At 38.9% G+C, this 13,133-nt stretch overlaps 1 protein-coding gene across 1 annotated transcript in view; it reads right to left on the bottom strand.

The window, feature by feature from the left end:
* The window catches only part of COL12A1 (collagen type XII alpha 1 chain), a 100,956-nt gene that overhangs the window by 85,512 nt on the left and 2,311 nt on the right, over positions 1-13,133 (bottom strand). Inside the window, exons 2-8 of the mRNA XM_082302941.1 lie at positions 12,500-12,607; positions 4,149-4,265; positions 3,332-3,475; positions 2,387-2,443; positions 1,440-1,703; positions 1,162-1,326; positions 533-706 (exon numbers count right to left, since the gene is read on the bottom strand). Of these exons, the coding sequence (XP_082159067.1) occupies positions 533-706; positions 1,162-1,326; positions 1,440-1,703; positions 2,387-2,443; positions 3,332-3,475; positions 4,149-4,265; positions 12,500-12,572 (994 nt within the window). The 5' untranslated portion in view covers positions 12,573-12,607. The remainder of the gene's footprint in view (positions 1-532; positions 707-1,161; positions 1,327-1,439; positions 1,704-2,386; positions 2,444-3,331; positions 3,476-4,148; positions 4,266-12,499; positions 12,608-13,133) is intronic.

The raw sequence follows: 13,133 nt of genomic DNA, 5'->3' as shown, positions 1-13,133 counted from the left end.
CCAAAAGTGAAAGCTACACTCACAGAAACACAGTAGAAAGTGTGAAAAATGCAGAGCACTAGGACAGCAGAGTCATCTCTACTGCCATTTTTGTCAAAGAATAACTAGTTACTTAAAACCTTACAGGGCCAGAAAGCCTCAGTGATCCAGCTTCATGTCTTTGTTTTCCCCATATTCTTCAGTTTTCATGCTTTGGTTCTTAATCTGTTACATATTCTGACCCTTCACCAAGCAGGTTTTTTCCTTTTAATACATTTTTCCACTGAAGTGATGCATGTGTCCAAACTCACTCTGATAACTGCATATCACTGTGCTGCCTTTGAAACAATGGAATAATGAAGCTATTCCAAATCTACATCACATACTCTGTTATCCTGCATTTGAAGACACAAAACTGAGACCAGTTTTCCACACTTGCTAAGTGAGGCAATGGATCAAACTCTAGAAATAAAGCAAAGGAAGTAGGGATAGCCTCTTCAATAGACATTGGAATAAACTGAAGCTATAAATACATTTTAATAAAGTGTCTCACCTTCTTCTCCACTAACCAGTTCACCTAGTTGTTCATCAACACCGGAGCACACTTGCAAGATAATTTCATTCTGTATATCCACAATTCCATCAAAATTAGCCACATTGAACACATGCTTCAGTGAAGGCTGAGATGCAATTAACTTGAGTTCCTTTGCATCTGCTGCTTTGATACCTAGAAGTTGCAATAGACAGGACTGTGTTAAGTAGCCATAAAATACAGACACCTGTGAATGTATTCATAGAGTATCAAAACATCCTGGGGTAAAGCTGAGTTTAAATTAGTTCTGCCTTCTGTCAGGATCAATAATCAAACTACAAAATAATGATTAATGCAATGAGGTGGCAGATGCACTTTTCAACCAGGAAAAATAATGTGGTATAAGTGAAGAATGAGGCCAAGGTCGAAACTATGCTAGTCAGTCATATTAATCTCCATTAGGAACTACGTAATTACTGTCAAATTAACACAACTGGTATGTTCCACTCTGGAGGGCAAAAATGACCCATTTCAAGGCATACACATGAAGAAGGGGCATAGTGAAATTCTTCGAACACACAGTCTGCAAAGCCTATAAATTAACTTTTTATGAAAGTTAATCTCTCAATCATTAGAAAAACTCAACATACCCAAGGAAAAAACTTCAACTCCTATGTTGCGAAGCTCTCTTGCAGGAATTTCTACATCATCTTGAGCTTTTCCATCAGTAATGACAATTGCTACTTTGGGAAAGCCTTTTCTTGCTCCAGCGGACTCAGTGAAGGTGTTTTGAACAAGGTAATCAATAGCCTCACCTAAAACCAACATCACAAGTTGTGTTTTATTAGACTTGCACAAACTAGGATTTAAAGCAAATTTGAACTATGACATGAAATGCTCAATAAACATCTATGTGGGAAATCTGTACCTGTCATTGTGTTGCCACCTTTGTAAGGTATCCTTTTAATTGCATCAATAAGATCACTTCTTCTGAAGTACTGATTTAAATTGAACTCTGTTCTTGTATCTGAACTGTACTGAACAACTCCAACTCTCGTCTTTTCTTCCCCAATGTCAAAAGCTGATACAAGGGCAACCATGAAGTCCAGAATATATCCAAAGTTATTTCTTCCTACACTCCATGAACCATCTACCAGAAAAACTAAATCTGTCATTGCACTTATGGAGCATTCTGGAACACAACAGGGAAAAAAAGAAAACAACTCTATTAGCAAATGAGCAATTGCATTCTTACAAATCAGAGAGAAATGTCTAATGGAAACTTAGTAGGTAAAAGCCAAAGCAAACAGATATTTAAAAGATTGATCTTATCTGGGATATCATGCTTGGGGAAACATTATGCACCTAAGAACACCCATATAGGTTTTCTAACGGCCATTATCAAAAGGGAACTGCTTTGAGACACCTCTCATGCTAAACCACAAGTTCTGTTATGCCACAACAGATGAAAACACCCATATAAGTCTTTTTACAATGATTTGATGCTACAGAAAAAATTTGTTACCACTTGTGCCTTGCATCTTTATTTCCCCATTATAGCTGCACAGGCTCTTCTGCAAAGCCTTTTATCCACAGCACAACACCTTTCGTAAATAGGACCAAGACACTCATGGACTTGCTCAGGTCAGTTGCATGAAATCCCTAGTTTCAGTACCGACTTTGCACCTTAATCTTTCAATGCAGCCAATAAATTCCTTCTATCCCAGTCCCTAAACAAGTGTTCTTAGCTCTGCACAACTTTACAGGCGAAATTTTTGGTAGGTAACACAGAAACACAGTTTAACTTTGTGGGGTGCTAGAGCTAGATTTCAGGTAAGATAAATGTCAGATAAGTTGAAAGGCAAAACACCTTACTTTGTAATTGAGCCTCAATGTTCTTTTCCTCTGGTATCCCTGGGCCGCCTGTCTGAACTATACAAAGCACAACATAGACAGAATTAATGGAGGAAATAGGGTTAAATTTTTAAACATCAGAGGAAAGCACATAAGCAATTAGAGACACACATCTGACAAGCCTCAGAACATGAAAACATAAATTCAGGTTGTGAATATATCACCTGTACTTACAGATTTGACAACACAGTATTCAGGGTGACACAAAATACAGAAAATGTAAATATCTAAGAATCCTCTGTATTTGTACTTCTTGTACAGTCATTTCCTGAAAATTAACTGCAACGTGCCTGGAAGAAATACCCATATTACCCCTCTCTAACACCTAGGGGAATTAATAATTAGTAATTTTCCCATGGTTCTCTGTGAAGCCTGAGACATGAGACAAAACGTGTCACAGAAGAGAGTCTGCTGCGCATTTTTATTTAATTAAATTTATTTTATGCTTTTTAAATTATTAATACAAATTATTAAAGCTCAAATTCAATATCTTAGTGTGCATTGAAGCATATTGTGTCACATTTTATTATTATTTGATGAATATAATTTGCTTTCTCACACAGGATGCCAGTCCAATTCATTTGTTACTGAGGTCAGTGATGATCTTCCCCTTGACTTCAGCAGATGCAATTTATAGGAAGTAGATATAACTCAAAAACCTCAGTGGCTTCCTGCCAAGAATACTATAGAGGTTGGCAGACACTATATCCATGTTATTATCCTTTGATCTCTTGCAAATTTTCTCTGCTTCTACTAGGATTAACGGAAAAAGGCTGTTTAGACAGCTCCATCGGAGGAGAGTTCAGGTATGTGGCAATTTTGTTGGAGAACTGGATCAAAGTCAAGTTTTGTGAATGACCCCTCAGTTATCTTAATTGGCTTTCTAACTGTATTGCAGCTACTTACTTGTCAGCTGGCCAAAAACAGGTAGACTCTCCTCTCTGTCATCATATGAAGCTATTGATACAACATACTCTACATCAGGTATAAGATCTGATATGACAGTTTGGGTAGTGCTAGGTGAAAGAGTAAATTCTTTAGTAGGTCCATCTGCAATAAATATATAAAACACTCAATGCAGGCTTAAAATCCAATAATATTGATAAGCTGATTGTAAAACAAAATGCAACAGACAATAATCTATCTCAAACCCAATGACAATTTTAGAATTATACACTTTCTGTTTTCATGAAGTATAAATATTGGAACATGAAACTTCAAGCTAATGTGCCTTCAATAGCAAATAAAATTACTAAAGTGTTTAATCAATTCCAGGAAATTTGAAACTTGAAATGCACGTACAAAATGTACTATCATCTAACAAATCATGTCCTGTTCTGATTCAATATCACTTTTACACTGATTATTTCTCAAAGTGAAATAGAATAATGGCTGTCTTACACAGCATAATACAATTCTTGAACTTCAATGTCAAAGCATAGAAGAGGAGCAGAGTGATGAGTCTACCTTCTTACTGCTCCTTGCAAAGCAAAGGCATCCAAAACTTGTTACTTGCAGTTCCAAAATGGTAAACACTATGGCAAGAATAGCTCTAGCTTGGAAGAATCACTGTTTTTCCTGTATGCCCTTTGCTGCTATCCACACTTGATCACAAACTTCCAAAAGATTTTAACAGCTACTCTCACACCTAAGTTATATATAGGTGAAAATAAACTAATATTTCAAAACATGTAATCACATAAAAAATTTTGACCAAACTCACCATTTGTTGGAACCACAGTTATTCTGTAACCCACTATTGCATCTGGTGGCCTTTTCCATGACATTTGAACATTATGTTCATCTATAATTGTAAAATTCAAGTCTGATGGTGGGTTAACTGCAAAAGATTTATATCAGGTAGATGTTTAAAAGCTTGAACAAGTTTTGGCAAATGAATAAATAAAACAATGTTGAGCAAAGCTTACTAAAATTGTCTTTGCATAAATTTGTTTCCAACAAATATAAAGATATGTTGTTGGAAAAAGAGTAAAATAAAAGCTGACAAAAATATGACAAAACATCGAAGAGTATATGCATTACAGAGGACAGCACAGAACATGTTTCTTGAGTTGCCAAGACATTCAAGAATGGCCAGCAAAATCAAGCACAATAGGAAACACATTTGGATACATGTACAATGAGTTCACAGATAATCACCACATATGCAAACGTTTCACATAACAATTAAAGGAAATTTTTTTACATGCTGGGTGCAATCTGTAGAAGCATGCCAAATCACAACCTGCTTACAATATCATGAGATCATTTAGGATGTGGAGAACACAGTACTCTTCTTAATTAGACATCAAATTAAGCTTTTAAGATATAGTCTCTGCATATGATATTTCTCATCAATTTCACTGAATCTGGAAACTTGGCAGAGTAAAGAAATAATTTAAATGCAGGAAAAGATTGGGTATTTAACGTTCAGTAAAACAATTTCTGTTAGGGTCTAGATGCGAATATACATGCAAAATGTATATCAGTAATAATGATACACTGATGTATCATTATATTTCAAAATATGGACAACTCCACCCCTTTGTTCCTAGAAGCCACTAAAGTGACATACTTTGCGTGTAACAACAAAGGATTCAGGAACTAAGGGGCTAATAAATGGCGTTAGTAATAGTTGCAATTTGCCAAAATATTCGAGCTGATGCAAAGTTCACAAAAATAAAATTCTACCTGTTTACACCAGATTTATGTACAATTTCAAAGGTGTAAACCATTGTTTTCATGTTCCCTTTGCAGCAGGTGTACCCATACTAATAGTGGCATTTTAACATAAAATGCCAGTATGGTTCCAAACAACACAATGGTTAATTATGAAAAGACAACATCAAAATATATTTAAGGACATTTATTTTACAGAATTTATAGAAAATGGCAAAGAGGGCACCAGTGAACTGAACAAATGACTGCAAATAAAACTTGTAGGAGCTGATGACAGAAGTAACTGAACAGTACAGAAGGAAATAGTTTACACACGCTAATTTGCAGCATCATGCATACGTAAATGAAATGTTGATTATTGGTTTTTTAGCTTCCCACAATGGACAAAGCCTCCATGTACAAGGTTCATTACACAAAGACGTTTCATAAATATTTTATAATGATATTCTCTTTGTAAAATTGTCATGCTTATTCATGCAGTATTTTACTGACTCACTGTCAGTGCATGGTAGGTGTATTATATATTATTGTTTAAATAGGTCTAAAAAGTAAGATTAGATCCAGCCATACTTTCCTTAACTACTAGTGAGAGAGTTTTGCAGGCATTTTTAAAAGATAGATCTTCTGTTTCATAGAAGATCTCCATCATATATCAGATTTCTTGTCAGATTTGAATATCATTGTAAAAGCAGATAAAGAAGTAAATGCTAGAATTTTTAATTATGAAAAGACACTGTCCAATTACAAAGAGTAAAACTGAGATTAAAAAAATGGCGTTTTTTTCTTTTTAATTTTCTGTAATTTCCAACCATAGGATAATATGGCTTTATAATACCGATACAATAAATAACAGTAGTGCTGAAGTAAATGTTATTTTTCCTGTTGTCCATACACAGGCAGTGAGATTAGACCATTAACTGCATGCACAGTTTATTCATCATTCAGTTTATGAGTATCACAATGCTAGAGATGGCAAGGTAGTTACTTAATATCAAAATCATGCAACACGTGTTAATAGTAAAATACATTTAGATGATAAGAATATCATTATAAAATATTGTTTCAGTAGCAATGGCTCAGGACAAATTTAATGCAAAGGCAGAGACAACTGACCTGAGCATGCTTTTAAAAAAATTCAGTACATGGAAAAAGTAGCACCACCAACCTTGCAAGTAAATTGGAATGTTGCAGCAGAGACTTTAGGCTTTAACTGCTGAAGGACAGCAGCAGCCCAACTTGTTGATATCCAAATGACCGGATTCCAGATAAACTGAAAAAGCTGACTGTGAGGAAAAGTCTTTAGCATTTTAAAGGATTTTATTCCATTTTATGATAATTCAGGTGTGGATCTTGGCAGGTAACAAGAATAGTACATTGACACATAAGTGATGTATCCATTCATCCAGGTGATCACAGAACAATGGCACTGCAGGGGAACTCAAAAGTCCCCTCGTCCATCCCACGGTCAAGACAAGATTGGCCACCCTATGTCATTCCTGACATGTTTTCTCAGATCATTCTTAAAGACCTCCAGTATTGCCAAGACTGCCAGTTCCCCACAGAAATTACTCCAAAACCTCACCGCCTTTATAATTGTAATTATTTCTGAGACCTAACCCCCGTCTTCATTGCTGAACTTTAAATCCATTCATTCTCAGCCTACAGCTGGCTTATCAAACTCAAGCACTGAATACTTCTCCCATTGAAATCCAAAAAGGAATCTTGCTTGAGTGAAAAAAAAAAAAGCAGTTTGGATTCAATGCCATCAAAATATCTTCCAGATGGCCTGTGCGCTTTTGATACCCAAACAGAATCTCCAAAACATCCATGGACCTTCACAGGGGTCAGATTTCACCCAAGTGAAACCAGCTGTGGGGTGAAGACCAAACCATGGTCATATGACTGAGAGTAGTAAGTTGATCTGAAGTACAGCAAAATGTTTAGATGATAAAAACCTTATTGTGATCATAAAATAGGGCAACTGTAACTCCATTTCATTAAAATTCTTCTCCCAGAGGGGAATTAACTAGTGGAAAAATAATACATCTGCAATATTGAATCAAACCAGAGTTCTAGGGAAAAAATGCCCTTGTTGTAGTAGGAGTTTGCCTCTTTTAAGGGACAAACCTTAAAACTTCACTCAACAAAATCTTACGTGTGAGTGCATCTTAACTCCAGCAAGCAGTCTTGATGTCAGGCTGCTTGCAGCAGTGAAGTTGCACCTATTCTTACAATGTAGTGACACTGCTGATCCTTTGTCCATCAAAATCCATGCCAAACCTCTCACTGATTTGTCAAGGTACAGAATCATGATCATAACATGTCATGGTGTTATAGTACTGCCTTCATACAGTGATCCAACTGTTTATGCACAGAAATGCATGGCTTCCCTACAGTTTTCCAGAGGATTAAAAAAATATCTTGCTTTACAACAATTGTGTTTCCACAGCATTAATTTTGGCCACTGTTAGAACTGTGATATGATAATTTCCTTAACTGGATCTATATTATTCTATATTATGCACTACAAAAGAAAAACGAAAGAAAAAAAGAATCAGACCTAATATACTTAAATTATTGCCAGTTCTTGTGTTATATCCACATGGAATAAGGGTATAATTTCTGAAACAAAAAAAAATAGAGAGCAAAACATCTTTCTCATGCTATGCAGGTCTTATATTAGCTTGTATTACTTCACAGGTAATATAAAAAAGTCTACAGCTTTTTGCAGATAACACAATGTGACTACTAGAGGATCCCAGTGAATACCTTAACGAGACAGAATTAATATGTAACTGGAATATCAAGTAATTTATATCTAGAACCATATTTAAAAGTGATATAACTTGGAAGTAGCTGCCATTCACAATCCTTATGTGAAACATATGTTGTGATTCCATCACTGGAAAGGACACACTATAGTTAGCATGTAAAATTACATGTTAGCCCATGTTAAAATAACATGCAGTCTACAGAAGCTGAAGAGTAAGCTCAGCTTTATGATCCCAGCAATAAGCCCAGCTGAGGCTGGAAGGTGCCAAAACTCTTCATTTACTATTTTTTTTCAGAAATGACATGAATTTGGCACAGCTAGATCATGACCCCAGTTAAGCTCCTCTGAAATCTGCATTGCCAGTGTGACTGGGAGAAACAATGACCTACAGCCTAGATATGTAGTAAAGAGCAGCTTCTCAAAAGAGCAGCTTCACAGACTTGTTAGATATTCATTGCCAATCGCAACACAGAAACATCGCCATCTGTATATCTTCTTTGCATTTTTTTTATTTTATACATGTATATGAAATTACTTCAAAAGAAAAAATGCATAGCTCATAAATGTACTTTGAAAAAAAATCATTTAAATCTATATACCTATACTACGTATCTCAACTGCATATATATACACACATTATATGTATGAATATTTACAAAATTTTACACATGTTTGTCCATATATATGTATGTGCATGCATATATACACTTGCATATGCACGTATATTTTGCTTCTAATTAGCAGCAGGAAAAACAGGGATGTATAGTCACCCTCAGGTATATAAAAATTTCAATTTCACATATCAATCTACATGGCTCTCTATTTAGAAACAGCTTCTTTCTCAAAAGATATCGCCATCAAAAGATAATAAAATAATGGTCCTACCAACCACTTCCAAAACTTGAAAAGTTTCAGCTATCCCAGATCACCTCTAAATCATTCAGTCAATGAAAATTAGTGTACTCAACACAGTTTTATTACAAGCCAAAAATTCTAATCCTCTGCAACTGCTGTGCTGCAAGTATTTGTCACTTACTCTATTGGATGTCATGGTAACAGATTTTTCACAATTTTTCTTTTCATGCACAACAGAAAGGTTCCACACTTGGATCAGTGATGCCCTCCTTCCCTACTTCTAGCCTAGAAAACAGACTTTTCTAGGTCTGAACCGGTTCCTGAAAAACTGAAAAGTCAGCACCTTCAGAAGCTCAGTTAGGTTACACAGAACCAATGTTTTCCTTATTTCTTTCCTGTGCCTTTGAAAATCCCTCTGTATTAAGAAATATGACATGGTACAGAATCCATGACAACATCACAGCAGTAACTTGAGGTTATAATTAACAGATTCTTCACACACCAATATACTTGACTTAACTATGACTAAAATAAGACCCCTTGGCTCTTTGTGATCACAGATGAAAAAATACTGTAACAGAAAGAGATTCTGACATATGGACAGACATGGAATGCACTGGAGTATTGCTGTGCTGGACTAAAAATGCACAAAACAACTTAAAGTGTAAAATATAGAATCACACACAAGAATTTTAAGCTGGGAGGGAGATATCAGAAGGATTGCAAAATAAAACAAGAAGAATTTCCCTGTAAAAGGAAAGAGCAAAAATGCTGAGCATGAAAACAGATTTGCTTCCTTGACCACGGTAAACAAACAACTTCCCCAGTGAAATGGCATGAATGCATTTAGACTATATGTGGGTTTTACCCCCTCTGCTCCTAAAGTGTCTGCCCAGCTAGAAGCTCCTGTTCTGCCGTACCTCTGTAGAAAAGCTCTAACACCATTACTGCGGCTCACTGCCTTGCCAAGAGTAGCAGAGCACAGCTCTCACAAACGACTTGAGAGCAGCTGTGATGCTGATGAAGAATCAGTTTCATACTGGAAGATTCAGGAATCTGTGGACAGCAGCATTGGATAAACACCAGATCTACTCCCAGAGGAGACTGAAAAATAAAGTCTAAAGGAGGGCAGAAAATAAAACAGGTTTTTCTTTCCTCTGCTCTCACCCCATCTTCCCACCTCATATCAAGAATCTTTATCACATTAAATGGCCCTCTCCCTTATTCTCCTCTCACTTTTTCATCCCAGCAAGTGTCTACCCACACCTTTGGAAAAGAAAATACAAACTGCTTGTCTTGTGAATGATACAGGGAGACTCAAAAAGAACCAAGAAAAGAGACACAGGACTGACTGACTGGTGGGGGAGGATAGCTTTGCCACAAAGTGATCCAAAATTTGGAAATATAAGACTAAGGGACAAACTTTCACAGCTGAAAGTCAGTTCAGCAGACAGGATTTAAGTTGCAATGATACCAGAATAAAGTAAATAAATAGGTAAGTAAATAATTTGCTAAAGTAAATAAGATGCCATTTACAAAATTATGCAAACTTGCAGTGCAAAATTGAAACAGTGCAGAAGAATGACCAGTATAGTACAAACAAAAACCTGTAAAAAACACGGTAAAAATCTCTACAAAAGCAGTTCCCACCACAGCAAGTCCTAAGGTACTCCTAGTTTTGAACTTTCATTTTCAGCACCACTATTTCTCACTCCATTTTCAGCACCACAGTTTTTCACTCCTCACTTCCCTGTCTTACTTCAAAACACTGGAGCTAGGAGAATTTTCTCATAGAAACATGATCACTGTACATTAGATATTTTATTTATCAAACATTTCTGAGTGCAGAGTAATGTAAGTCCTGTCCAAGAGCCCTCTACAACTCTCAAGATCAGGCTTTGTCCACTCTTTTCCTTGGCAATAGTGCATCCTCCAATATCTAATCAAGGTCATCCAGCTATGTGTCAAGTTTTGCCATTATAACTGGGCTGCTCCAAATACATTTTTGTAGCTTGCTTTAACAGTACTGAAGCTATGACTGGTTTAGTCTACACTATAGCTAAGTAAAACAATTTCACTTACATTCCAAAATAACATACCCCATACATGTAATTAGTAATGCAGGACAACAGCAGTATTACTCCAGCTCCAAGTGAGCTCCCTTCTAAGACAGAGAAGAATGCACAAACACATCCTCTCCCTTCCTCCATCAAAACTGTACACTTTCTCTGCTTTCTCTGGCACAGCAGTCTTGCATTTCAAATGCAACTCTGAAATGACTTCAAATGACCTTTTTCCGTTCCTTTGCCAACAACAACGCAGCATGAGAGGAAGGCAGAGGACTGATTCTCTCCTAGGGTGACCAGATGTTGCATTACTGGCAAAAATGCCATCTTTTTCCAGAAAGCCAGTGTATTTTACATCTGCATGCCCCAGGCAAGCACTACTGCTTGGGGGGCAAACACTGCAGAGGCATCTCTGACACCCCATGCTTTTAGTAGTCATCAGCCAAAGTGACCAGGTCCAGACAAGGGAGCTTGCGGCAGGCCATGATCAAGGAATTTGTTTCAGTTCAAGGCAGAAAGAGAAGGAAGGGGGCAAAATGAATTATCAGATGCTGGCTTCTGTTTATTTCCAGTAAGTCCAGAGGAGTTCACACCTACGATGGAGTCAGGTCCCAGAGGTCAGATCAAGTCATTTCAGTGCAGGATATTCAGCATCTCTGTTTCCCCTGGCAGCCACTGCTGGCAGAAATGCCATGACTATGCCCAAAAGGCCAAGCAGCTCACACTGAGGGCATAGGATACAGTTGCTGTTAATCCACTGGGGAGCAAATGCAGGGCCAGGCCATTCTGAGCCATGCTGTGGCAAGTATGGCACTGAAGATGGGTCTCCCCACATCTTCAGCTGGAGGCAGGATGCTGCCGGGGCTGACAGGGGCCTCAGCCTCCAGAGACACTGGGCTGAGGCCTAAGGAGGAGAAGGAAACTCTTTTCCAAGGTGACAGTACCACATGTATGCCAGAGCCTTGGAGCCCCAGCCGCCCACAGCAAGGCCTGGCCCAGCCTTCCCTTCAGTGGTGCCCAGGACTCGTGTCACAGCACTGGTAGCATCTTCCCAGGCATGTTCCCCAGGTCAGGCCCACCACAGAAGTTGAGGTGTCCCTGGGGGAGGGTCCGGCCACCCCAAGGCTCAGCCGGGGGTCGCCCCGCCGAGCAGGGGAGGCCGATGCACCGGCAGGCCGGTGGGGCAGAGGTGAGGCATCTGGCTGGACAAAACACACAGGCGCAGAGAGCCAGACTCTGTTGGAGCATTTTATTTCAAAGTTGCGGGTTGTTGGGTAGTAGGTTTTCCGTTTCCTCTCTCAACATTACTAACAGAGGCCAGAGACCAGACCTTCTTGGCCCATCCTGGGGGCAGCGCTGTGGCCCCGGCCACGCCGGGCTGCCTGCCAGTGGCAATGGGCTCCTCAGGGCGCTGCGCCCAGATGGCCACACCAGCTGGCCCATGTCCTGTCTGTGGGGTGGTGTGGACAGCACACCAGAGAGACAGAAAGGGAGATACGGTCTGGCTCACTAGCCGGGAGAAACAGAACACAGAAGGAGCTGGGCAAGGAAGGAGAGGCATTTCTCTGAAGGAGAGAAAGAGAGAAGGTGATGTATTCACACTCAAAAACAGAGAGGGAGAGAGCCAGTAGCTCAAGGCTGATTGGGAGATTTTCTGGTCAGTGAGGCACCGGGGCAAGGGGGCAGGGAGGGGAAGGTTACCTTCAGCCTCGATGGAGGAGAGGAGGGTGGCTGCACACAGAGCAGCGACTGCCGAGCACAGCGCTGTCTTCATTTCTGCCCTTTCAGATCACAACAACATGAATGAATCTGCAATGATGGGGAAGGGGGGAAGGGGGAGAAAGGAGAAGGAAATGATACATGTGGATTAAAGGATTGCGTGGGTGTATTCATGAAACATAAAAAAGACAAACCATGGATTTCACTTTGTTCCCTTATCCCCAGCCCCCACCCACGGGACCAGGTTGAAACCTCTAGACTTGAAAACTGTCCAAGACGATGAAATATCCGTATGACTAACTGGACAGTCTCGTCTTGCAATAATGTGCCTTTTGTTGCTGAACCCTTTCCAATCACAGTAAGCACATGAAGCTTTAACCTAGTTATGGTTAATTTGATCAGGGAAGTGCAGTGAAGATCTGTGCCTCCGCACAGGCAGGAGCCAGAAGGGAGCTCCATGACTTCATCGCTGAATGTGATGATAGCTAATTCAGAGGTCATTCCTGCCTTGGATCAACTAAATGTCTCTTTCAGCTGGAGATTTTAATCGGCTCCTTTTTCATAACTGTTGAACCACTTAGTTAGCTTTGTTTTACTGGTCTCAAGGCAGTTTGGA

This window comes from Coloeus monedula, assembly GCF_965178545.1.
Source record: "Coloeus monedula genome assembly, chromosome: 2".
NCBI classification, from domain to species: Eukaryota; Metazoa; Chordata; class Aves; order Passeriformes; family Corvidae; genus Coloeus; species Coloeus monedula.
Note: the sequence above shows the minus strand (reverse complement) of the source record. Positions and strands in the feature narration are given on the sequence as shown.